Raw genomic sequence first — 26,640 nt, 5'->3', positions numbered from 1 at the left:
GATTTATCTGCATCTTTCCATTGGTTATCCTTAAAAGTTATAACTAATATGAACTTCCTCAAAATTTTCTCAAAACTTTCTAAAAACAGTTTTAGAAAGCTTTTACTTCTTCCCTGTTCTCAAAATGTCAGAATTTCGGAAGACTTTTATTTCTCTTTGCGATTTCTAATGTTTGAACAGTCTGGAATTTTATTCCTAAATTACTGATTTATATAATACTTATATGTTGAAAAATACTTTTATGTGGCAATTCATAGTTATTGAATTCTCAACTTTAAAAAACTTGCTCTTCTAGTATGTACTGAAGAAATCTGATCCTCATTCCTTCATTGATAACTTTCTCTATAAAAACTTTAGGATCCTCAATTTTTCTTCAGTGTTCTAAAATGAAGTATCTTTCATCCATTGAATCTAAAGATTCTTGCCCTTCTTCTCTAGGGAGGTGTGCTACTTTTTCTCTCATTTATTTTAATTACTTAAATCTAGTACTATTTATTATTCATTCACTATTTTATTTCAATAAGCATTTCAATTTCTCAAAACATTTCCTTATTCAGAATATTCTTTATAACTGTTTTTGTTTTACAAGGTTAATGTGTACATGAATACCATGTACACATACATATATTGAAATTCACACATTAATTTTATAAAACTTTATATTTGTTTCAAAGCTAGAGTTATATCCTACAAATTCATCTAAACTACTTAATTCAATTATATATTGTGCCATCTGTCCATGATGATACACACAAATCTATGTATTCATTTAAATGGCTACAAGGCACTCCAGAATATAAACAAAGTTGATTTATTACTTAGTTCAATATCTTACTGCTGGACACTTATGCTTCTCTCTTTTGTTGTTGCTGTTGTTATTATCAAGGCACACTTCTTTGGGCACTTGTCTATGATTAGTATGCAATGATAAAAACACTGAGCTTTAATTTGCCAGGTACTGCCAAATTCTCTTTTACCTTCTAGGTCAAGACAGTATCAATCCTAGCTGAATATAAATAATTTTAACTTTTTTACTGTTTGCAACTTTAATCTTTAATTTGGGGGAATTAGGGAAAACATTAAGAGTTTTTTGTTGTTTAATTTGTACATACTGAGTAACTTCCATGGTCCCAGTATTATGGTGAACATCAGTCAACAATGAGCTACAGCTTTTGTTTTATGAAAACGTGTTTAGTGCCATGGTTCCACCCCATAACCCAAGGACTCCTTTGGAAAGGGCAAGGTAGGTGGACAGCACTGCCACAGTGGGAGCAGTATTAACATTTCACAGACAGAAGACAAGGATGTTAGATATCCCATAGACATATAGGAATACAGCAAAGCACAGTCCATGATTCACATGACTTTGAAATGTCCCTCTGGACATTTTCTTTTTTTTTTTTGACATTTTAAAAAATATTTATTTATTTAGCCACGCTGGGTCTTAGCTGCAACAGGGAGAATCCTTTTTAGTTGTGGCATATGTAATTTTTATTTGTGGCATACAAACTCTTAGTTGCAGCCTGTGGGATCTAGTTCCCCAACCAGGGATCAAACCCAGGTCCCCTGCACTGAGAGCTCAAAGTCTTAGGCACTGGACCACCATGGAAGTTACCCTGTGTGAATTTATGTAAGTGAAAACCATGATTCTGTAATCTGAGACTAGAGCAAATTCCATTTTACGTACGTGCTTATTCACTCAGTCATGTCCAACTCTTTGAAACCCCATGGACTGTAACCCACCACGCACCTGTCCATGGGGATTTTCTCTAGGCAAGAATACTGGAGTGGGTTGTTATGCTGTCCTGCAGGGGATCTTCCCAACCCAGGTACCAAACCCACATCTCCCACAGTGCAGGCAGATTCTTTACCCTCTAAGCTAAAGGGAATATATGAAAACACAAAATATTTGAGGTATGGTTTTAATATAACTTACTTTTCCAGCAATGAAGCCGTCACGTAAAAAGAGGAAAGACTGTATTTCGTTTTGTTCAGAGCACACCAATAGTATCATTTTGAAAAATTTCAGCAAATATTAGAGTTCCTAGTACAAAATATCAATCTAATTTATAACTGCTGCATTGCTAGTAATTCTATACAAACAATTCACAATTTCATTGTATCTTCCACGACTGTCATGCCTCAGCATTCAAACATACTAAAATACAGTATATATGATCCTATTATATTATAAAATATTCTTAGTACAAATTTTTTCTCTTTTTAAAGTTTAGAACATAATACTGAGTTTTAGTTTTCTTTTTACATTATATGTATAAGTTTTATGATCAATAAATTTCACTACAGAATAATAAAGAGGGCATTTTTTTCTGATGTGCTCAGCGTGGCCAAAAATCATTTGTAAGGAAGGAGTAAGGCACAGGGGCAAGATCTCTTCATTTAATCATTCTGTCAAAAGAAAGTGAAGTTTACTTAAAGAAAACTAATAATTCATTAAATACTTTTAGTAGGCAGTCATAAGCTTAGACATTGATTTTAAGCTGTCACTGAAAATACGCCATAACAGGAAAACCTATTATGAGCCTGTTCCAGTTACATCACTTATTGTTGAGTTACAAATCACCCCAAAACTTAATGGCACAAAACAACCATTTTCCTTCCCTCACATGTTCAGTGGGTGACAAATTCAGACAAGGCCCAAGCACAGAACTCTTGTCTTTGTTCACAGTGACTGGGACCTCCACACGAACTCAAATGGCTGGGGCTAGATCAGCTGGTGGCTCCTCCAGGCACGTGTGTGGCACCTGGGCTCAGACGGTCAACCATGGGACCTACAAATGGCCTCTCCTTTGTAGTCTATACAATGCAGACTCCATGGACTGACAGAATAACGGCTGAGTTCCAGCAGACATATCCTGAGAGCAAGCATTACAAGAAAACCAAGTAGAAGCTGCATGGCCTTCTATGACCTAGCCTTGAGAGGTACACAGCATTACTTCTACAACCTCATCCAGATCTAAGGGGAGAAGACATGGACTCCACCTATCAATGGAAGGAATGTCAAAGAAGCTAAGGACCATATTTTAAAACCACCACAGATTATTTTCAGCCAACTAAGATGCTAAATCAAAACAACTGGTAGCCTGGCTGTTCTTTAAATCTGTTCCCCTGTTAAATTCAAAGATACAAACACTTTTGGAGCAACTATAATGAACAAGACCCATAAACGCTGGAAAGATAACCAAAACCATGGTTTCAACGTTAAAACACTTAACACTAAGCACTCAGAATGCACAAACTGTGTGCTAAGGCCAGGAAAGAAAGTTGGAAAGGACAGAACTCATGTATTCAAAACATCCAGTTTTGGTACTATGATGTAACAATCAATTGTGATTACTGGCTCTAAATCTTTTAAAAAGAGGTGTCAACTTTTTAATAAAATCCCATTTTAGTCCCCAAATTCTGTAAGACATTACACATTCTACATCTTTTTAATAACTCTGAATCATATACTTCATGAATCTTAAAAAACAAAGTTCCCAATACGCCCTCTGACACCAAAACATTTTGTAAGAGCATATGACTCAGACTAGGTGGTGATTAGAACTGGGTATAGAAGTCACCTCACCTTTCACCTTCAACACATCCTTACTGCCTAACAAAATCATATCCCATAGCGTCTTATTATTTAAAATATTAAGATTAATGTCAACCCTGCTTTCTGACTCTACTTATAATAACACAAAAGTGTCAGAAACATCAGTAAGTTGATAAACTTTATGAACAGGACTTAAAGTAGGCAGGATTCTCTCCAACAGCTAACTGTGGTTTTACAAATCTGAGTAAGAATAAAATCTTCCCATCTTCCTTCCTTTTCTCCTTCCACAAAGCTCCACACACGTGGGTGCTGGAGTGGAAAAGTAGTGGCGAACAGAACAAGCACTAGAAAGCAAAAGAACTATCCTTATTTGAGCTATTTTTCCCTGTCCCAACTTCAGCCCAGAGTGAGTGACACAACTGAAAAGTTGGGAAGAAAACTCTAAGGAAGGAAGAGAGCTGCAAGTACAGAAAATACTTCACCCTTTTGCCTGTCAGATTAAAAAGGAAAGTGACACAAAGTTTAATTTTCTAAAGCTTTACATTTTAAGAAACACAATACATAATAAGAATATGTCAAAAACATCTAAAATAAGTGAAAGAGTATGGATGAAATTCTTCATTTTCAAAGAATCCACCAGTCCTGAGAACCAGATCCATACCAAAATGGTATCACTCATTTAATGAGAAATTCCATTTCTTCTAGATAAAAGGAACAACCGCTGCTTTTAAAACTCAAAACTACATATGCCAGCTTCCAGTGAAATTACCTTAGAAAAGAAGAATCAGCAACAAGTACTCAAGGAGGATTTCTTTTGATTCTGAAGAATACACCACAAAATAGCACATTCTGTTAAATGTACAACAACCTAGGAACAGCACCACCCTCTCTAAGATCCATCCTTAATGCTCAGATTGTGGTCTCCAAGGCCATTTCCAAGTAAAAGCAATCAGGACTCTGGAGACAAAGGTTCGGGGCAAGAAGCATAAAAGATGACTCCAGGACAAACCAAAATAAGCCCCACTAGCTAAAGATAAGACAACCTGAGTGTCAATGAAGACAATTGATAATAAATATCAAATATGGACAAACGCACTCATGATGAAACTAAAAAAGTAAACTGGTGATCTTTGGAGAATGCCAGGAACCACTTTGTCCTGTGTGTTTAGTTGCTCAGTCGTGTCCAACTCTTTGTAACCCCATGGACTGTAGCCCACCAGACCCCTCAGTCCACAGGGATTCTCCAGGCATGAATACTGGAGTGGGCTGCCATGCCCTCCTCCAGGGGATCTTCCCAACCCAGGAATCGAATCTGGTCTCCTGCACTGCAAGTGGATTCTTTACCAGCTGAGCTACCAGGGAAGCCCAGGAACCACTTTACTATTTTTGAAAACTGGTAACTAAAAAGGGCAAAAACCTCATCAAGCATTTAAACTACCTTTCTTATAAGATCTAAACCAGAAGAACAACCTGATAGTTGACAGAGGGAATATTTCTCTTTATAGAAATATTCCACCCAACACATGAGGGAATGATAGTTTAAAACACATAATTTTTACAGCCTTGATAAATAAATGAATTAAAATAATCATCAATCGGTCAATGATTTCAGTTCAGCTCAGTTCAGTCGCTCAGTGGTATCCGACTCCTTGCGACCACATGAATCACAGCACGCCAGGCCTCCCTGTCCATCACCAACTCCCAGAGTTCACTCAGACTCAGGTCCATCGAGTCAGTGATGCCATCCAGCCATCTCATCCTCTGTCGTCCCCTTCTCCTCCTGCCCCCAATCCCACCCAGCATCAGGGTCTTTTCCAATGAGTCAACTCTTCCCATGAGGTGGCAAAAGTATTACAGTTTCAGCTTTAGCATCAGTCCTTCCAAGAAACACCCAGGACTGATCTCCTTTAGAATGGACTGGTTGGATCTCCTTGCAGTCCAAGGGACTCTCAGGAGTCTTCTCCAACACCACAGTTCAAAAGCATCAATTCTTGGGCGCTCAGCCTTCTTCACAGTCCAACTTTCACATCCATACATGACCACTGGAAAAACCATAGCCTTGACTAGATGGACCTGTGTTGGCAAAGTAATGTCTTTGCTTTTTAATATGCTACCTAGGTTAGTCATAACTTTCCTTCCAAGGAGTAAGCATCTTTTAATTTCATGGCTGCAGTCACCATCTGCAGTGATTTTGGTACCCAAAAAAATAAAGTCTGGCACTGTTTCTACTATTTCCCCATCGATTTCCCATGAAGTGATGAGACCAGATGCCATGATCTTCGTTTTCTGAATGTTGAGCTTTAAGCCAACTTTTTCACTCTCCTCTTTCACTTTCATCAAGAGACTCTTTAGTTCCTCTTCACTTTCTGCCATAAGGGTGGTGTCATCTGCATATCTGAGGTTATTGACATTTCTCCCGGCAATCTTGATTCCAGCTTGTGCTTCTTCCAGCCCAGCATTTCTCATGATGTACTCTGCATATAAGTTAAATAAGCAGGGTGACAATGTACAGCCTTGACGTACTCCTTTTCCTATTTGGAACCAGTCTGTTGTTCCATGTCCAGTCTAACTGTTGCTTCCTGACCTGCATATAGGTTTCTCAAGACGCAGTTCAGGTGATCTGGTATTCCCATCTCTTTCAGAATTTTCTACAGTTTTTATATCTCCACAAAAAAACAAAATTAAAATTTCTTCATTTTTTGTTATAAAAGGCATTGGTAGGAAACTTTACAAAATCTGAGTAAGTTCATATATCATCATGCTGGTGTTAGGAAAGGGAATGTCCTCATTCTTAGAAGATACACACTGAGGTTAACTTTAGGGGTTAGGGGAAATATACCAATTTATTTTCAGACAATTCAAATATATTAATATGTACAGAGAATTAATGGGCTTCCTTGGTGGCTCAGTGGTAAAGAGTCCACCTGCCAATGCAGGAGGCACAGGTTCAATCCCTGGGTCAGGAAGATCCCCTGGAGAAAGAAATGGCAACCCACCCCAGTATTCTTGCCTAGGAAATCCCACGGACAGAGGAGCCTGGTGGACTACAGTCCATGGGGTCGCAAAGAGTCAGATATGACTTAGTGGCTAAACAATAAACAAGATAGAATAACGGAATAAATATAACAAAATTGTTAACGTTTGGAGAATCTGAGTGAAGGGCATATGGAATTCCTGATAATGTTTTTAATAGATTTTTTTGTAAATCTTAGATTATTTCAAAGTAAAATGTTATTAAAAAGAGACAGGCAACAATGTATTATAGACCTCATAAGAGAAGTACACAATGCTCCCCATGAAGTGATCTTTTACCCCCACCCCCATGGGGTCGCTAGGAGTCGGACACGACTGAGCGACTTCACTTTCACTTTTCACTTTCATGCATTGGAGAAGGAAATGGCAACCCACTCCAGTGTTCTTGCCTGGAGAATCCCAGAGATGGGGGAGCCTGGTGGGCTGCCGTCTATGGGGTCGCACAGAGTCGGACACGACTGAAGCGACTTAGCAGCAGCAGCAGCCATTCCACAAAGAAAAAAAAAACAACCCTAGATTTTTGACCCTCTAGAATCTGGATCTAACTATCCACGTACAGGGAAACAAAGTAAAGGACACAACAGAGATGCAGTCAACAAACTCCCAGGCAAAGACAACTCTGCAGGATGAACCACCTGGTATCTTCAACAAATACTGAGATAGAATATGAAATAATATGTATCTATAGATTAAAAGATTTAAGGATGTCCCCATAAAAACTTGTACAGAAATGTTCATAACAGAATCATTCATAATTACCAGAAAGGAAACAATACAAATGCCCATCAACTGGTGACTAGATAAACAAAATGTAGTACATCCACCCAATATGATATCACTTAGCTATAAACAGGTATGAAGTAATTCATACTATAAAATGGAAGAAACTTTTTATGCTAAGTAAAAACCCAGACACACAAAAAAACAAACTATATGATTCCATTTATAAGAAATGTCCAGAAAAAGGCAACTCTATACAGACAGAAAGTACATCAGCGGTTGCCAGGGATTGACAGAAAGGGAGAATAGGGAGTAACTGGCTTCTTTTTGGGGGTGATGGAAATGTGAAATTAGCAGTGGTGATGGCTATAAAGCGTTGAGAAAACCACTAAATTGTGCAATTTAAAAGCTTGTATTTTATGCTATATGAAGTATTTATCAATTATTAAAATGGATGAGACAAAAAAAACTTAAGAGTCTTACCAACCAATCACCTTATTCGGATCCTAATGTAAACAAATTATAAAAATGAAAAAATACTGTAAAAGAAAAAAACAACTAGGTATTTGAGGATACCAATGTTTACAGAATCCTAAATGATCAATGGATGTTAAAACAAATGCACTGATGTTGGGCCAGAAACAAGATATTTACGTAGTTGCCAGGAGAAGTGAAGTGAAGTGAAAGTCGCTCAGTCACATCCAACTCCGTGATCCCATGGACTATACAGTACATGGAATTCTCCAGGCCAGAATACTGGAGTGGGTAGCCTTTCCCTTCTCCAGAGAATCTTCCCAACCCAGGGATCAAACCCAGGTCTCCGGCACTGCAGGCAGATTCTTTACCAGCTGAGCCATAATGGAAGCCCAAGAATACTGGAGTGGGTAGCCTATCCCTTCTCCAGCGGATCTTCCTGACCCAGGAATCAAACTGGGGTTTCCTGCATTGTAGGCGAACTCTTTACCAACTGAGCTACCAGGGAAGCCCAGTTGCCAGGTACCTCCCCCAAAATAACTTACTGGATACAAAGGAATGCCACCTTAACCAAGTAATCAAACCTAATATCACCATTATGGATCGAGGACACATCACTACAGCATCCCTACAAAAAAAATACATAACCTAAATCTAATTATGAGGACACATTACACAAACACAAACTGAACCATATTCAACAAAATAACTGACCTACTTTCTTCAAAAATGTTAAGGTCAAAAAACACAGAGACTGAGGAACTAGTTCCATTATCAAGGATACACAACAATAAAACACAGTGTGTGACTCTGGATTTTATCCTAGACTAAGGTAAAAACGCATAGCTACTCATAACACTGTTGAGACATGAAATCTGAATAAGGACTGTGAATGAAGTAATAGTTTTGTTGTAAATACTAGTTTCCTGAGACCTTTACACTAAACTGTGGTTATGTAAAAGAATTCTAGTACATTTAGGAAAAACACTCTAAAGTCTCCATTTACTCTCAAATGGTTCAGGAAATATATATATATATATATATATATATAAAGAATGATAAAATGTTAATTGCTGGATCTGGGTCAAGAGCATCCTGAAGCTCCTTGTATATTCTTGGCATTTCCTGAAAGTCTGGATGAGGCTGTATCTTTTAGAAATATATTCTGAAATATATACAGATAAAAAAGTAAGATTTCTCTGATGAGCCTCAAACTAATGGGACAAGTAAGGGTCTAGATGAATTCATTGGTCATGTATTAATAACTGTTAAAGCAGAATAATGGAAAACATCATGTGTATTATATCTGTACTTTTATGTTTGAAATTTTCTGCAATAAAAAGTTTTTAAAGAAGTTCACAATAAAAAAAAAAAAGTTCACAATGAAGTGGAAAAACTAAGATTCAGGAAAATTAAGTGGCATCCACATCCAGGTCTCTGTTTTTTCACATGACATTTTCTCCATTAATCCCTCCTTAAAAACCTCTTTATAAAGCATAAACTATTCAGGCAATTTTTATTCTCTTCATGTGAAGGTTTAGTCAATATCGAAACAAAAGTAAGTTGATACCTCTAACTCTATTGTACATGGATATACAGTTAACTTTGAGAATAAAAATCAATAAATAATGGAAGAAGACAGGTAAATGTAGATAGAAGTAATCCATCCAAACAGATGATCTACAAATCACTAAGGGGGAAAAACCGACATTTATTAAGCACCCATTATAAGTCATTCCTTGAGTCATCACATCATTGCTGGCATAATTTTTCCCTTAGCCTTTAATTTTTTTCCTTAAAGTATGCCATTTTAGATTTTTTTTTTTTTTTAATATTTGGCCAGGCCATATGGCTGTGGGATCTTAGTCCCCACCAGGGATCGAAACTAGGCCATCAGTAATGAAAGCGCGGAGTCCTAACCACTGTACTGCCGGGGAATTCCCTCCTTTAATTTTTTCTTAACTGTGATAAAAATATAACTCAAAATGAGGTGATTTTTTTTCAACCTCATTTTACAAATAAGGAAAATGCAGATGAATGAGAAGTTAAGAATTTTTGCCAAGGCAGGCAGCAAGTAACCAACCAGAATCTGAACCCAGGTCTTGCTTTAATCTGCATGACTACTACTATGTAGTTTGACTGATTCTTAATTTTCTTAGATTTTCATTTCTATGAGCCAATATAAAGAGCCTAATCAATTCTGAAAAACCTGATTTTCTATTTACAAGCCTAAAATAGACAGCTCCAAAAGGCAGCCATGCTGAGACCCCCACAAGCGGTCAGTGGACTCCCTGACAATCTTGACACCTCACTACCTTTGCAATGACAAATTACATTAGAAGCCAAACTAAATCCAAAAGTACATCAGTGAGACAGTTTATGTTTCTTAACGTTATGTTATAAATGGTGAATAAAATCCAAATAGTTTTGCATGCTTTAATGCCATGTTGAATTTCTAGATTTCAGCTACAGATAAATAACTGATTAATACATCATTTTAAAAAGTAATACTCTGATCTCATACATGAGGAACAAATACAACTGCCCTGCATCTGTCAATATATAATTTGTAAATACTACAGAATAATCCATATCATAATTAACACTTTCTCTACAAAAATGGAAAGAAATTTTTAAAAAATATATAAAACTAAAAAATAAATAAATAAAAATATATAAAACGACAGCAGAAAATATAGTAGGAATTTAACTTACAGACAACCAAACTGCTTGGTTAAATTGGCAACACAGTGGGGAAATCTCAGGCAGACAGAGAACCAACCTGTCTGCACAACGGCCTCCTTTCCCCCATTACCAAAACACTTCACAAGCTTGAGGATCCCCAAGACCAGAGTCTGACACATCACAGTATTAAACTGAAAAATACACATACATATAGAGAAGGGAATGGCAACCCACTCCAGTATTCTTGCCTGGAGAATCCCATGGACAAAGCAGCCTGGTGGGCTACAGTCCATGAGGTTGCAGAGTCAGACATGACTGAGCGACTAACACACGCACATACCTGACCTCATTACATGTTTTGTAGGATGAAAATGGCTTTTAAGACAAAGTACTTAAACTACTTTACTTCTTTTTTAAAATTTAAATCACTTTTTTATTGATCCTTTGTTGCTTTAAAAAAAAAAGGGGGTGGGGTGCTAGGATGTGTCAAAGCTGTTGACCGGGAGGAAAGAGCACACAATGACAATTAAACTGCAAAGAAATACTCAGAGTTGCTACCTTCAAGAATTTTCCATTATCTATCACCTTGCACTTCTTTCTTTAGCAAACTTTTTTTCCCACACATACCTACTACTACAAACATATAATAAAACTCAGAATTTTACAAACTGTAAATATAACCCAGCTGTTTCAGAGAGGAGGGGAAAAAGTCCTCCAAAATACCAGTGAAGTATTAATTTCCTCATATTCAAAACTTCAAACCACCGTGAAAAACGGGAGATGACAAAACACTGCCCTGATTGTCTGCTAAAGCCTATTTACAAAGACTTCTATTTCAACCTTTTGACTAATAAATATATGTTGCATCCTAAAAATATACATACTAAAACCAAGAGCCACCCAAAAAACCTACTCCCATCTAAACTAAGAGGAAAACAAATGGGAAACTAAAAAGTTATAGGTAACACAGTATTTTTCCTAATATCACACAAAAAAAGAGACTCAAAACACATTTTAAGTTTTTTCCAAGAAAAAGGCAATTAACTTACTAGCATGCTTGTCTGCAAGCATTATAAGCGTGTTGGAAATATCTCGTCGTCTATAAAAGCACACTACTTTTGCTTCCACGTTGCCAGTTGCAGTCTAAGAAATAAGAAAAATAAAAGTCATCTGGACTGAATATTAGACTCAAGTAGTTTATAAAACAAAACTAGAGACAGCACAATTATAAGATCACTCTCACTTACTATGCCAACCACAGCTGCAGGATAGAGAGCTAAAAAATTCAAATAAGGACTAGCAACATTTGTAAAAGTTCCAAGTGAAACTGAAATGTCAAACATAAAATAACTCACTGGCATCAATTAAACTAAAGTGATCAGACAGCTTTAATGACTAAAGCCAGACATAGTTAACTCTGATTAGCCTTAAGAAACTAATCCCCCAAATTTAAAAAGCCACTATGTAACTTAAAACATTTAAATATAAGTCCTCCAAACCCTCTCCCAGAGGCACAGACTAAGTGCAAAGTCATCCAGTCCCTCCTCATAAACACCCCCACGTTCGACGGATGGTGATACTCTGCAGGTACAGGGCAGGTCAACAGATGAGGTGGACCAGAGAGCTTGGGAAAGCATTCTCAGCTCAAGGGAATCTATGAACCCATAATGCTCAATATTCTTGGTCTACCTTCACATACGAAAGTATTAAAAGCCTTGAGTTATGAACACTGAAGCGCTTATTTCTTTTTGACTACAGTCTAGAATGCAATCAATATTCAGTTAGGCTGTAATTTACTGCAGCTGGGGCCCAGGCTCCTACCCTCCTATTCTTTATGAATTCTGAGAGCTTTCAAGGTCAATCGTTCACTACAAAGTTCACTGTAAAAACACATAGATTACAATAAAATGCTCTTGTGACTTCCAATTTCAAACAAATTTGAGAACAAATTTTCAGAATTTCTCTGGGCTTACTGATATACTCAGACACAAAGAAATAAGAATATGTATGTGCTGCAGTAAATGTGTCAATTTTATGAAGTTCAGCAGAAGTATTCTAGAGTGAAGAATAGTCTTGTAGAAATATTGCCCCTTAAAATTGAATTCATATTAAATCCTAACCAAAGTGCTTCTATAATTCACAATATTGTGATCAAATACATCCTCCAGAAGCAATGATCCCACAGTCTGCCAAATAAACAGGCCAATATTTCAATATAAATAAAATCTATCAATGACTTCAATTACCCATGCTTTATCATTTTTTCTCTTCTTGAGACAAAAGCATATTAAAAACCTAAAGCAAGAGTTTTAAGATATACATGTTTTTTTCTGCCTCACTGATGAGTTCCTTCAACAAGGATACTCTATAAAGCCAATTAAATTCTTATTTAAACTCGCTTGTGGTAGACAGGCATAGTTCAAAACAAATATTGTCTCCTGAATCATGTACACACTTGGCTATTAGGCAGTTTACAGCTACAGTATTCCTCTTCTCTATTATACGCACATGTGCATGCGTGTACACACACACACACACCCTTCAAGTATTCCTCTAAAGTTGAATTACTGAAAGTGCAGTCTAAGGCCCAGTATACAACTGTTACTGTGTAACAGAAATCAGAACAGAAATTAAGTGTATTATAGTATTTGAGAGTTAATTTCCTATCTCTTGAATCTAATAACAAAAAATGGGGCCTGCATTTTTATAAGCCTACTTTAAATTTCATTTTTCTACTCTCATTTAAATTTTACCAAAGCAGCCTAAGATATTGAAGATTTTTTAAAACTCCTCCACCACAGATAATTTAAGAAGCACAGCTCTGAAGACCAAGGCTAAAAGCTGTGTGTATACACAGTCACCAAAGCTCTTTTGCCCTCTTCTTGTGCCTCACTCAGCATGTGCTAAGCACTGGGGACGCCCACCCTCTGCACAGTGCCCACCCTCATGGAGCCTCCACTCCAGCAGAGATGCCTGTTCACATGTCACCTCCTCTCCAACCTTCCAAAGCCCAGCGGGCATCATGTCCCTAGCCCAGACACCTTCACCGGTTCCCCATAACTTAAGTATAAAAGTAGAATATTCCTGACAAATTACCAACACTATTTTCCTTTACTCCTTTCTTTTCCCCTCCAGGCTCCATTTCTTATTCCTGGAGGCAGGAAGTAAGGAAAAAGCAGAAAAAGTTTTTTCCTAGGGAAAAAGCAGAAAAAGTTTCAAGGAGGAGGAAAGGGGTACAGGGTCCTTAGTTGGCTAGAAAAGAAGAAAAGTCCAATAGGTGGAGCCTGGAGGACAGAGTAGTCTAAGAAAAAAGAAAGACCTGCACAAACCCCCAGGTGGGAAAAGTGGAGACAGGTATAAAGAACATACAATGAACAGCAATGTACTATGTCCTTTTCTCCACTTAGGTTGCAGCCTCTTAAATCTCCATTCTGTCAAACATGGTTAGAAAAACATCCTCCAGCAATAAGGGGCTTTGAGTCCACCTCATACTCATGTCCATTTCTATTCTCAACTTAAGAAAGTAAAAAACAAAATAACCAAACACTTTCCAACATGGAAAGTCCACAGTCTGTTTCAACTAGAACAAATGGAAAGGAACTTTCTTTTCCCAATTTCTCTCCTTATTCCCAACAAATCCTAAACGTCAGAAGGGGCCTTAATTTGGGTTCCATCAAAAGGGCTTTGAGGGGATCTCCTGAAATTATCTGTAAAATCTTACATGTGCAAATATAGATTGGGATGGGGGACAAGATTAGAGGCTCAAAGAAGTTAGTGGCTCCCTTCTCCCCACCAAAAATAAAAAAGACCCTAAACATTAAAATAAATCTCAGGGCAAGCTGGATGGCTAACAAAATACACAAAATATGAAGATACACACAAATTATACATAATACACCCAAAAAATATATCCATAGCAAATAACATCAAATTTACCCACAAGCATAATTTCCAAAACTTCCTGAGACTGAACCTTCATTATTATAGGCACAAAGCTTTCTTTGAACATGTGTGCAGACTGAATCTTTAGAAGAGCAACACCCAAACTAGAGTGACTAAATAAAATTTTCCCAAAAGCTGTTTTCTATTTTAACTTTATAGTCTTCCTCCAAAAGATCATCACCAGTCTATCTGAGTATAACTTAGAGAAGAGGAAATGAGGGAATATAAGATAACAATGTTGAACTGTTTTCATCAACCCATTATTTAGTTTTGCAACTGAAAGTGCTGGTGGGGGGGGAACAACTGAGACAAAAATCTATTCTTTAATTCAAAAAGAGAAAATACTTAGTTCTGCTTTTTAACTGACAAGTAACATTTCAAATAAGATTTTTTAAAAAAGGAACTTTCAACCTATAAAAGTGAATTTTGTATAAAAATAGTGACAAACCCCTATCCTAAGAATTTTGTTAAAAAAAAAATTATATTTCTTTCTCTTTTTTTTCCTTTGGTCATGCTGTACAGCTTGCAGGATCTTAAGTTCCCGGAGCAGGGACTGAACCTGGGGCCAGCAGGGAAAGCACCAAGTTTTAACCACTGGACCACCAGAGAATCCTAAAACACATTCTACCTAATTAGAAGAAAGTTAATAAAATAGGTTAATGTTCTTTCTCTTAGTTTATCAATTAGAATGTATCAAGCACTCTTAAATTCATTATTTGGATTTTTCCAATCATGTTAAATTGCCCCACTTGGCCAACTTGATCTCTGACCCACTCCGGGCATTTCTGGAACTCTTATGGCCCCGATGCCAAGACTACCTCCTTCTCATCCTTTAAGCTTCAATTTCAATGTCCTTAAAGTCCAATCCCTATTCCAAGGAAGCAATCTGTTATTCTGTCAAGACTCTTGCTTATTTCCTTTGTAGAAATTAACACCGTTTATAATAATTTTCTTTATACCTGTTCATTCATCTTCTTCTGTGTCTCCCTCATGAGAACGTAGACCTGTGTGGGCCTACACACTATGTACACCAAAGACTACGTCCATAGCAAAGACTATGCCCATATTGGTCGCTGTAGTATCTCTAAGCCTAGCATGGTACCTGCTATATAATAAAAACTCAAGAAATATTTAATGAATTACTTAAAATGAAATCTCTTTCACACCCCTTCAGAAATAAAGATCCTATGTAAATATCTAATAATTAACTAGTCAATCACAGTTCCTTTTAATCAATACTCCATCCACTCAGATTGCCATTCTCTGAAATTATAGAGAATCTCATCTTTCACAATTCGGTGACCCTTAGTCCCCTAAGGACTGTTAGTATATTAATGACTTCCTGTGAAAGCAGAGGGGTAGGGAGAAGGTGAGGATGTGGAGGAGGGGAGGGACTTTCAAAGTAAACAGTAATATAATGATGGAGTCGGAAATAATCCAGGTTCTAGCTAAATGTGTAACCCAAACATTTAAGTTACTTAACCACAGGGTGCTTCCCAACAATCCATGATGCATCTGCTTTAAAAGTTTAAGGTCCTGTGAGGCTCAAAAGGTGACAAACTTGAATCCCTGGATTATATGCTTCCAGAGCACCATGCTCTGATGTTTGTAAATTTAGCACAGATGCAATTTTCCTTCTGCTTGTGGAATTATTTGGCTGATGTCCATCTTCACTACTAGACCTATCTCGTTCATTCTTCAGTTCCTAAAAGTGGTGTCTAAAAGTACCTGGCAGGTAGCAGGCTCTTAGAAATATTTGTAAAATGAATGAACCAAAGTACTTGTAACCAGTAAAGCCATGTACAAGTATTAACATCAGACATCTGAGAAATTCACTAATTCAAGAAATATTTACTGAATGCCTTAACTATGTGCCAGCCAGTATTCTAAAGCACTTAAGATCCATTAGTGAATAGAAAAGATCACTACACAGCTAGGGCTTTCATTCTAGTTTGCAAAATCAGGCAATGAAAATACAGGGACACCTCATTTTACTGCACTTGGGCTCACTCAACTTCACAGATACTGTGTTTCTTTACAAACTGATGGGTCAAGCAAGTCTATCAGTGCCATTTTTCCAACAGCATTTGTTCATTTAGTGTCTGTCACATTTTGGTAAATCTTGCAACATTTCAAACTTTTTTATTATTATGACCCATTTGTAATGGTGACCTTTAATATATGTTATGAGTCACTAAAGACTCAGATGACAGCTAGCATTTCTTTTAGCAGGAAAGTATTTCTCAATGAGGCACGCACAACTTTTTCTTTTTTTTGGCTGCACTGGGTCTCGGTCGCTGCACGTGGCGATCTTTAGCTGCAGCATGAGAACTCTTAGTTGTGGCATGTGGGATCATCCCTAGACCAGGGATCAAACCTGGGCCCCCTACACTGGGGACCTCAAAGTCAGCCACTGGACCACCAGGGAAATCCCTGCATGCACATCATTTTATACACATAAAAGACTACAGTATGGTATAAACCTAACTTTTATATGTACTGGGAAACTACAAAATTCATGTCACTTGCTTTACTGCAATATCTGCCTTACTGCAGTGGTCTGAACTGAACCCACAATATCTCGAGGTATGTCTATAAACACATAAAGTATATTTGATGGTGATAAATGATATGGAGGAAAAAGCAAGGCACAGGGAACTGGAAACAACGAGACAGTACTAATGTGAGTGCCTATGAGAAAGAGCCGAGATGGCCCAGTGGTTAGGACTCTTTTCACTGCCAAGGCCTTGGATTCAATCCCCAATCCGGTACTAAGATCCCACAACACGCACACAGCGTGGCCATAAAAAAACAGTATTAGTCAAGAAAGATTTTACTCCACTTAGAGCCAAATGAACAAAGCAAGGAGCAGCCAGAAAATACCAATCTCACAGGCCAATATTTTTCTTTGAATCCTAGTTAACTTTCTAAATAAACTGATACCGTAAACAGGGTGGAATTGCCTAAATTCTTTACTAAGCCTTTTATTTAAAAAAATTTTTTTTTTTAATTTTTAGCGGCACTGCGTGGCTTACAGGATCTTTCCTCCCAGACCAGGGATGGAACCTGGGCTGTGGCAGTGAAAGCGCTGAGCCCGAACCACTGGAATACAAAGGAATTTCCTGGAATTGCCTAAATTCTTATACCTTACATCAATAACATAAAAGAGAAGCACTTCGGGAAGACATCTCAACAGTTTCCACCCACAGACTGACCTAACCCTGCAGCCATTTGCTTCATTTGGTGGTTGGTGGTCTCAAATTCTACAGAAGTTTTTAAAATGCAACATCGCCAGGGTATCCCCAAAAGTAAACCAGGATGTCCAAGCTCATAAGTCAAGCATGCCCTTGGCCAGACCGGGCTTCCAGGGACTCAGAACTGGACCAGTCTCCAGATGGTATTTTGGGAGACAAGTATAAGCTAGACAGCCCCCAAACATTTTGATCGCAAGAATCCTCACCAGCTACACAGGTAACTCTCAAAACCATCAGAAATTTATGGTCAGGTCGCTTATGACTATTCAAGTGCCTCCGATGTAAAAGCTGAACTATTGCCAACAGTCATTAAGCTGCTGCTGTCCTGGACACCCTCGATCATGGACAAAACAATGGGTAAGTTTTATTTATTCTGGCCTACAGTACCAAAAAAGCCACTTTATAATTATACCAATACTGTATTCTTATTAGTTAGCCTAGTCTAGAATTTTACAAATTCCCTTAAATATTATATTTCCTAACTTATTCCTTCTCAAGCTGAAAGAGTAAAAAATTAATTCACTAAAAAGGGAGAAACACAAATTATGACTTCAAATATAAAAAGAGACTGAGTTACTGGAGTGGCCTGCTCGGAGAAACTCCAAGCAATTTAAAGAAATCTGCAGATGTTACATATTCAATATCAATATTTAATATCAGAGGTAATTCTAAAAAGCGAAATATTCAGAATCCTGCATAATTCTCTAATCTGGAATCCATACTTTCAAAGAGTCTGGAACTGCAAGTAAAATCACCTCTTATGCCCTTTACCCACTTATCCTTCAGTGGGAATCAAATATTTCTTAATATTAGAATCAAGAACACTCAGTGTATACCTTGTTGAGTTCTTCTATCCTTCTGATGAGGTACGGATTGCTTGAGGAATTCTCAAAGTACACATAATCTGTAAGTAAAGGAAGTACAGAGCTTAATCTTTTCAACAGAAAGTTCACATGTGCCAATCTGTGACTTTTTATATTAGGTAATTCACATTCAAAATGAAGCACGCCCATAATTCATTCCCTGGTAAAAGCAAACTTAGTAATGCAAACTTAATATATTCCCTCATGTGCCTACCATTCACAGATCCTTATTTTCCTGGCATTTTCACTTCCATTAATGTTTTATTCAAGTTCTCCTTGAATGTGGAGACTCTTGTCCCACACGTGTCAAATTTTTAATAATAAACAAAAAGACACCTCTTATCATTTAGTCAGGGCTGACTAAACACGTGTCTTTCATACTGTAACTGCTTCCACATCTTTTCACTCCAATCCATTTGCCCTGGAGTATGCTTCTCACATAAAACTATTGACCTAAGACAAATTCAGAGCATCTTGAAAGGCTTCACAGCCCAAAGTACATTTCAATCACCAACTTGAAAAAAAAAAATCAGGTGAGCAGAGCAGAAGCACAAGACCAACTTTTTCACAGCTCCATCTAAGAGGATGGGGGCGGGGAGAACGGAGACAGGTCACTTTTTGAGAGGCAGAGCTCTCTGGAGGTGATATCGGTTTTTTTTAATACCTCATTTACCAAATTTAATCTAGACTCCTTTAGGGTCTTGTTATAATGATTGCTGCAGCCTGTCAACAAAAAGGATAAAAATTTTCAAATGTGGTTTTTCCTGTCATCTAATAGGCTCACTGGAAACTCCCCACTGTGTGTTTATTTGAGAGGCTGGGCTGTATTGTCTATCTTAGTGGCTCTTTCCCTTCTCCCTTCTACAAAGTGGCCTCATTTAGCCAGGCCATTCCCACCACCATCCATCAAGAAGCTCGGCTAATGAGCAGAAGAGCACGTCTCACACACAAACACGCCACTTATCTGAATTATTATTTCACCAGGAAAGAGACAGGAGGGCGTCGTGAGTAGGGAGAAAGTTTGTTTGACCTTATTTCTCTCTTCTGCAGAAGGCTGGGAAGGAGGCAGACAGTAGAGCGAACGTCCAGGCAGAGCTCAACTCCCCAGACCAGGCTGCGGTGCCCTGGCCCCTCTAAGCCCCATTATTGTGGGAGAGGGGAGCGGGGCGGGGAGGAACCGGACAAGAAACCGAAGGGAGAGTGACGACGGAGAGGTGTAGGGCCCTGTCCCCGCAAACAGGCCTATCCAGCTGTGCCCCTGGCTGGGCCCCCATCGCCCCCACCCACACCCCCAAGGAAGGGGAGGCGTAGAGGAGGGGGGCGAATGTCCCTCTACCCTCTCCACACCCCCAATGCCTAGATGCCACGCGAGGATAAACCACCCTCTTAAGGGGCTTGACGGCCCCCACCCCCATGTGGGTTTCATGGGTGGGGGGTGGGGGTGGGGGTGCGTGATAATTCATACCCTCAAGTACAGGCTTGGCCCTAAAACCTTGGGCGGGGCGCGGGGGGTGTGGATGGGCCCCGGTCCCTTCGCGGGCCACGGTGGGGAGGGGGGAGGGGCGGGGGGGGGGGAGGGGCGGGGGTGGGCAGCCCCGGCCCCCACCGCAGGCCCCCAGCCGCCTGCGCCCTCAGCCCGGGCGCCCGTGGCTGCCAGCCGTTAGGGTGAACTCGCCCCGACCCCCCCACTCCCGGGGCCCGCTCCCAGACGGGCCGGGTCGGGCCGAGCCTTCCTACCTCCGACCCGGTACATGTTGGCCGCCATGTCCGCCCGCCCGCCCGCGGAGCCCGAGCCGAGCCCCGCCCGCCGCTGCCGCCGCCGCCGCCGCCGCCGCCGCCGCCGCCGCCGCCTCAGCCTCGGCCGCCGCCGACTCCTCGCCGCGGGGGGGAGGGAAGGGAGGGAACAAGGGGAGGGGGAAGTGAAGGGGAGGGGACGCCCAGGGGTGGGGGCAGGTGCCCGCCCCCAGCGCAGGGCTAGGGAGGGCCGAGTTGTCCTGCCAGGGGAGGCCGGAGCGCTTGGGACCAGCAGGGAATTGGGGGGCGGGTTGCGGCTTGGGGGGACCTTGCTGGAAGTGGAGGGTCCTAGGGCAGGGGTCCTGGCCCAGGCCGAGGCCTGCCGCCCCAGCCAGCGTACCCAGGCACCTGCCCACCCCGAGACTGGGCTTCCTCTCCCCGCCTCTGTCCCTGGAGACCTCCAGGCTGTGTGACCTCCAGCACGTGAGCACCAGTCTGGATGCAAACACTTGGATGCAAATAAGTGCTCGCAGCAGGGCGCCTTCCTTCTGGTGAGGTTAAGGCAACCGGCCTGGAGCCGGAAGGCCCTGGAGCCAGGGGATGCCAAGTGCTTGCAGCTTCTCAGGGCAGAGACCTAGAGGATGGCGGAACTAGGAAAACTGACCCCCTTCCAACTCCACCCTAACTGCACTGGCGTGTCAGTCCGCGTTCACCCCAAAACCAGGATGAACAGAACCCACTTCCCCACACCTGGAGGCCTTGCCTGTAGACAGGCCCTATATGCAGTGCAGCCAGGCTGGGAGAAGAGACCATTAGAGGAGGGGGGCTTCCTTTGCCGTTAGGGGAACAGGGCTCACAGTTCATTGTCACCACAACTCCTCAAAGGACGAGATGGTGCCAGTCAGCTTGCTGTTGATGGACTGTTAACTGGTTATGTGCCTAATGCTTTTAAAGTTATTATTTTCCCAGGCAAATTCTCCAGACAACCCCTGTTTTCTCAGCCTTCAGACCCTCACAGAAACAAAGAGCCAAATTGAGTTGAATCTGAGCTGGTTGTCCCCTAAATGAACACAAACAGCTTTCTTTAGGGAAGCCAATCCATTCCGAACTACTCCCAGATATTGTTGGGTAATAAACATGAAGAGGATCCCTAACTGTTGTGGGTTGTTTGGAGTTTCTGGTGGCTTTACAACCTTGTGTTGACTCTGGTTTGGCGTCTGTGGATGAGAAGTGTCCCCAGAAAAGAAGGCTGTGTTCTGCTTTGTCTGGTGATGGCATTTGTGATTGTCATTATCACAAATTGAGGTGAAAATAGTTCTCTGGCTAGCTAATGGAAAGCAAGAAATAAAATATAAAGCACTTTAATCAAAAAATATAAAGCATCTTTGGCTGAATTACCTTGATTGACTGTGTAACTCAAGTTTCTTCAAGTATAAAATGGGGACACACTAATTGCACCTCACAGGTGGGGTAAGGAACAGTTGTGATTATATCTTAAAATGCTTTGTAAACCATTCAGCAAAGAGCACTATGCAAATAACAGGTGTCTGCTGCTTTTTTTTTAAACTCAAGCAAGTTTCAGATTCCCAAAGGTTTTACGCTGTGAGTCAAATTGTGATCTCACGTCAACTCTTTTGACCTAGAGAAAAAATAAAGCTGTTCTGTTATGCACACTGCATAGCTGTTATTTATCGTAATCCCTTTACTGGAGATTCCACAGAAAACATATTGTGACATCACTGACATCACTCTCTCCATTTCTGAGCTGACACGTAAATAGGCTGCATAATTTAGCTGGAGTTAAACTATAAACTGGCAGCAGTGTTGGGATAATTCAGCCCTTTCCTTTGCCCTAGAATTCTCTAAACCAGGAAGATTGTCTCCAAGTGGAAAGGCCACCTGGAAACCATAAACTGCAAGGGAACAATAGGTCGCAAGCTCTATTAAAAGGTTTTCTCATTATTTTTAAATAAGTAAGCAGTTTCTCCCCTTCAAAATATCTCTGTATTTCTGATAGTTCCTTGCCTGCCTGTCTCATTTCCCCAGCTTTGTGCACCTTACCAGATACTAACCACACTAAATGGGCAAAAAGTGCCAAGAAAACATCTTCCATCTATACTGATCTCCTTAGGAATAGCCTTATCCAGAAGCCCCAACCCACCCCATTCCCCCATGAAGGGCCTCAGAAATTTGGGGGATTGGAATTAGTTGGAAGTAATGATGGTGGCAGAACCCAGGCTCTTTCCTTCCTCTAGATTCTGTGTGTATAACCTCTTGCATCTCTAGCTCCTGGGCCAGTGTCTTCTACATAATAGGTGCTCAGTATCTGGAAGAACAAGTGCCCATGAATGATGGACTTAACATAGTTAGAGAACCAGGTGCAGAGTTGAATGCAGGGACTTTTGTCTATGAAACTTTTATACTTCCAAATAACAAAGAAGTATGCATATAAAGGAGTTCAGCAAATGTTTGTACGTAGAAGAAAAAAAAAAAAACATACAAAGAAGGGTGGAAAAGCCATAGCTTCAAAGAAACCAAAGCACTTCTACCTCCTCAGGCTGCATGGTTCAGATCACAAACTTGTCACCAAACTTCACTCCTAGCTTGGCTGTTAGACTTTAAAAGTTGCTTGACCCCTCTGATCCTCAAGTTCTACAAATCATGACTAGCTACTGACACCTAATTCTAACACTTGTACTAAAAAGTGAAATATACAAAGTTTGGGGCATGTGTTAAGCTTTATACTTATTAGGTGCTGTCTCTCTATTCCAGTCATCCTCATTACTAAAATAGAGGGGTCTCTCAGATTGTGCCAGAAACTCCAGGAAAAGTCCAGCCTCTCCATGGGTAAAATTTCCTGGCATGACTGCTGTGATTAAAGAATCATGATAAGGGATTGCCAAAAGGCCCAGAATGTTCTCTGTGTCAGTCCCCAGAGTCCCACAGCTTAGCTGAAAAAGTGGATGCTGCAAGGAAGCTATAGATAAGACAGAGTGTTGGTTTTTGCTTCAACATCAGGATGGAGTTTTTATATATGAAAAAAAAAAAAAAAAAAAACCCCAGATAGGGCTGTCCAGAGTCTGGGAGCTTTGTGATATTGAACTCAAGAAAGGAGCCTGAAAAAGAAAGGAGCCTGGGGGTCTAGAATGTAATTAATCTGGAACCAGATAACAGGCTTTAGATAAAGTACCATAGCTTGTCCTTTGTGCTTTCTTTGATCTGTTTCTCTCTCTCTTTTTTTTTTTTTCCTTTCTTTTCTTTCATTAACTTATGTTGTTATTTAGCAAAATTCTATTGGAAAAATGCCAATCTGTCTCAGCTATTCCAAGGTGGTCCCGGGTTGTACCAGAAGATGACTATTCCAAGAGAAAGCAAGAATCAAAGCAATTGAGCCCCTAAGGGAAAGAAAACCAGAGTCAGAGTTTCCTAGCTTCTCCAGTCTTGGCGCCTTCTCTTCCACTGATCCTCTGGGCTAAAAACAAGAAAGTGAAGTCGCTCAGTCGTGTCCAACTCTTTGCGACCCGTGGACTGTAGCCCACCAAGCTCCTCCATCCATGGGATTCTCCAGGCAAGAATACTGGAGTGGGTTGCCATTTCCTTAGGGGATCTTCCTGACCCAGGGATTGAACCCAGGTCTACCCACATTGCAGGCAGATGCTTTAACCTCTGCGCCACCAGGGAAGCCTTTAAATACAAGAATACAGTCTCTCAGAAAACCTCCTATAGAGACACAGAACTTCAGATCCAAGTACTACATCAAAGATTTCAAGGGAGGAAAGGAAGCCAGGTTGAAAGAAGGGGGAGGAGGCAGGAGAGGGGGGTGAAAGGGGTGGCCTTAGTCTCCTGCCACCTACAGATACCCAGGTGTTATGGGACTTTTCCCTGGGCTTCCAGAGAAGGGAGGACTGGAACTCGGCCCTACCAGAAATCAGACCAGACCAGAAGCAGAATTCGAGTTCTCTGCCAAGAGGAGGTGATCAGTCTCCAATCCTCAGCTCAGGCTGAGGGCCCTTCGTCCAGATTCCTGCATCCAGGACCAGGGGACTAGAAAAACAGGGAAGGATAAGAAGGGTTAAGGAGAGGAAAGAGAAAGGGAAGGGGAGAGAGGTCAATAAAGTCTCTTGTTCCTTACCTGGTCAGGGCACTCTGGCCAGTTGTCCACGTCAGGAGGAGACCAGGGACAAAAGGGTCCCAGTTGCGGCCACTGGGTCTACCCAGGGCCAATCTCAGAAAGTCTTGACTTTTGAAAGTGTGTATTTTAGGAGTCTATGGTGCTCTCGCTCTCATGCTCTCAAAGGAGAGCAAGCTCAGCCATTTGGTGGCATCCACAAAGAGGTTCCTTCTCTAGATTCAACATTGCCTCCAGGTCCTAGAAAAGGTGCTGGAAATCACAAGGGGGATAGGAATGAGCCTTTAGAAGGGTACCCTAAATGATTTAAGTGTGTTTTTGTTTTGTGAGATATTTTGTTTTTTTTTTTAACCTATGGAGCGCTAGAGTGCTGTGGATTTGAATGGGAGATGGCAACAGCATATGCTGTGGGGTCAGGAAGTAGAATCCTAAAAGGCAATGGAAAGTGTTGAGGGATACAACAGGGAACCTTTGTAGGAATGACTCAGACCACAGCAAAAAAGATCTTTGGCCACCTGATGAAAAGATCCTACTGATTGGAAAAGACTCTGATGATGGGAAGGATTGAGGGCAGGAGGAGAAGAGGGCGACAGAGGATGAGAAGATTGGATGGCATCACCGACTCAATGGACATGAGTTTGAGCAACTCCAGGGATGGTAGAGGACAGGGAAGCCTGGCGTGCTGCAGTCCATGGGGTCTCAAAGAGTCAGACAGGACTGTGACAGTCAGACAGTGACTGAACAACAACAAGAGCAAAGAGTGTGGATTGGAATTGGAGATGGTGGAGAGTACAGGTTGGTGAAAAGGGCTGCTGACTAGGGTAAGAGGTCATGGGGTATGAGAGATATGGATTGGTTTGAGAGAAACTCAGAGGTGTGAGAGATACAGGATCTGGTGCCTTGGGGGAGACTTGAAGTAAAAAGATAACAACTGGGTGGAAAGAGGTGTGATTCAGTGAGCAGACAGTATGGGAGGGGAGGCAAGTTGGGGGAAGAGGGATGGTTGACGGGTTCAATTTTAGAAAAGTTGTGTTCCAGGTGCCTTTGGAAACATGCAGGATGTTTCCTCATTAGAAAAGAGGTGGATGAACAGACCCAGAGTTTGAGAGGGCTAGAAATACCCTCTTCTATGTCACCATCAGCTCAGAGCCCGGTCTGTCTTGTCTGAGGGGTAAGCCAAACCCTGGCCCCAGGGGAAGAAGCAGGTTCCCTGAATCCTTCAGCTTGGGAGAAAACAGGTTTAGCCAGTCTCGGTCCAGGAGATCAGAGTCCAGGTCCAAATGTGCAATAGGCAGGGTGTGGGCAGAGGGCCACGCAAGTCACCAGGACAGATGGTGAAGCCAAGGGGGCATGCCCCAGGGCTGACCTGCCACAGGCAAAATTCTCAGCTAGGGAAAGAGAAGTCTGCTCTCGGGGTGAAAAAAGCAGCTGGGGTGGGAGGGTGGGAATGGGGGAAGAAAAGAACAGGAGGAAAAGGGAAAGGACACAGCCTGAAACACAAATCTGTCTATTCCTACCTCACCCTCTTGCCTCTAAGATGGTATAGAGGGTTACACAGTGGTCCCCCCAAATATATGTCTACCTGGAACCAGAACCTACGAATGTGACCTTATTTCCAGATGAAATTAATGGTCTGGAGATAAGATCATCCTGAATTAGGGTTGCCCCTATATCCAACAACAAGTGTCCTTGTGTGAAACAGAAGAAGAGAGGGAACAGAATGAAGAGAAGGCATGGAAAGGTGGAGGCCAAGATGAGTGTTATGAGCTACAAACCAAAACAATGCCAAAGACTGCTGGCAGCCACCAGATACTGGGGGAGAAGCATGGAGTAGATTCTCCATCAAAGCCCCCAGGAGGAATCAAGTTAGCTGGCACCTTCATTTCTGGCTTCTGGCCTTCAGAACTATGAGACAATATATTACTGTTGTTTGAAGCCACCCAAGTTGTGGTAATTAGTTACAGCAGCCCTAGGAAACTCATACAGATGGTAACCACCCCTTGATTTTAAGTAAACATAGATTCAGCCAGAAAAAACTGAGCACTATATGCAGAGACTAAGGGACATGGAAGCTGAATAAAAGAATAAAAGAGGGGGCTTTTCTGGTGGCTCAGTGGTAAAGAATCCACCTGCCAGTGCAGGAGACACAGGTTCCATTCCCAAGAAACCAGGAGAATTCCACACACCATGGACCAACTAAGCCCGTGTGCCACAAATATTAAGCCTGTGCTCTAGAGCCCGAGAGCC

At 40.9% G+C, this 26,640-nt stretch overlaps 1 protein-coding gene across 8 annotated transcripts in view; it reads right to left on the bottom strand.

Moving 5' to 3' along the window:
• MTA3 (metastasis associated 1 family member 3) overlaps positions 1–26,640 on the bottom strand; it is a 213,327-nt gene that overhangs the window by 142,487 nt on the left and 44,200 nt on the right. For 4 of the 8 annotated variants that reach the window (XM_027555113.1, XM_027555117.1, XM_027555118.1 and 1 more), the window contains exons 2-3: positions 18,504–18,571; positions 11,521–11,614 (exon numbers count right to left, since the gene is read on the bottom strand). In XM_027555113.1, coding sequence (XP_027410914.1) covers positions 11,521–11,614; positions 18,504–18,571 — 162 coding nt within the window. Of the gene's footprint in view, positions 1–11,520; positions 11,615–18,503; positions 18,572–20,267; positions 20,331–26,640 lie in introns of those variants that run through there. The other 4 variants (XM_027555119.1, XM_027555114.1, XM_027555115.1 and 1 more) reach the window with 2 other exon arrangements.

The sequence above is a fragment of the Bos indicus x Bos taurus genome, chromosome 11, assembly GCF_003369695.1.
Source record: "Bos indicus x Bos taurus breed Angus x Brahman F1 hybrid chromosome 11, Bos_hybrid_MaternalHap_v2.0, whole genome shotgun sequence".
Lineage (NCBI taxonomy): Eukaryota > Metazoa > Chordata > Mammalia > Artiodactyla > Bovidae > Bos > Bos indicus x Bos taurus.
This window is presented reverse-complemented; position numbering and strand designations above follow the sequence as displayed.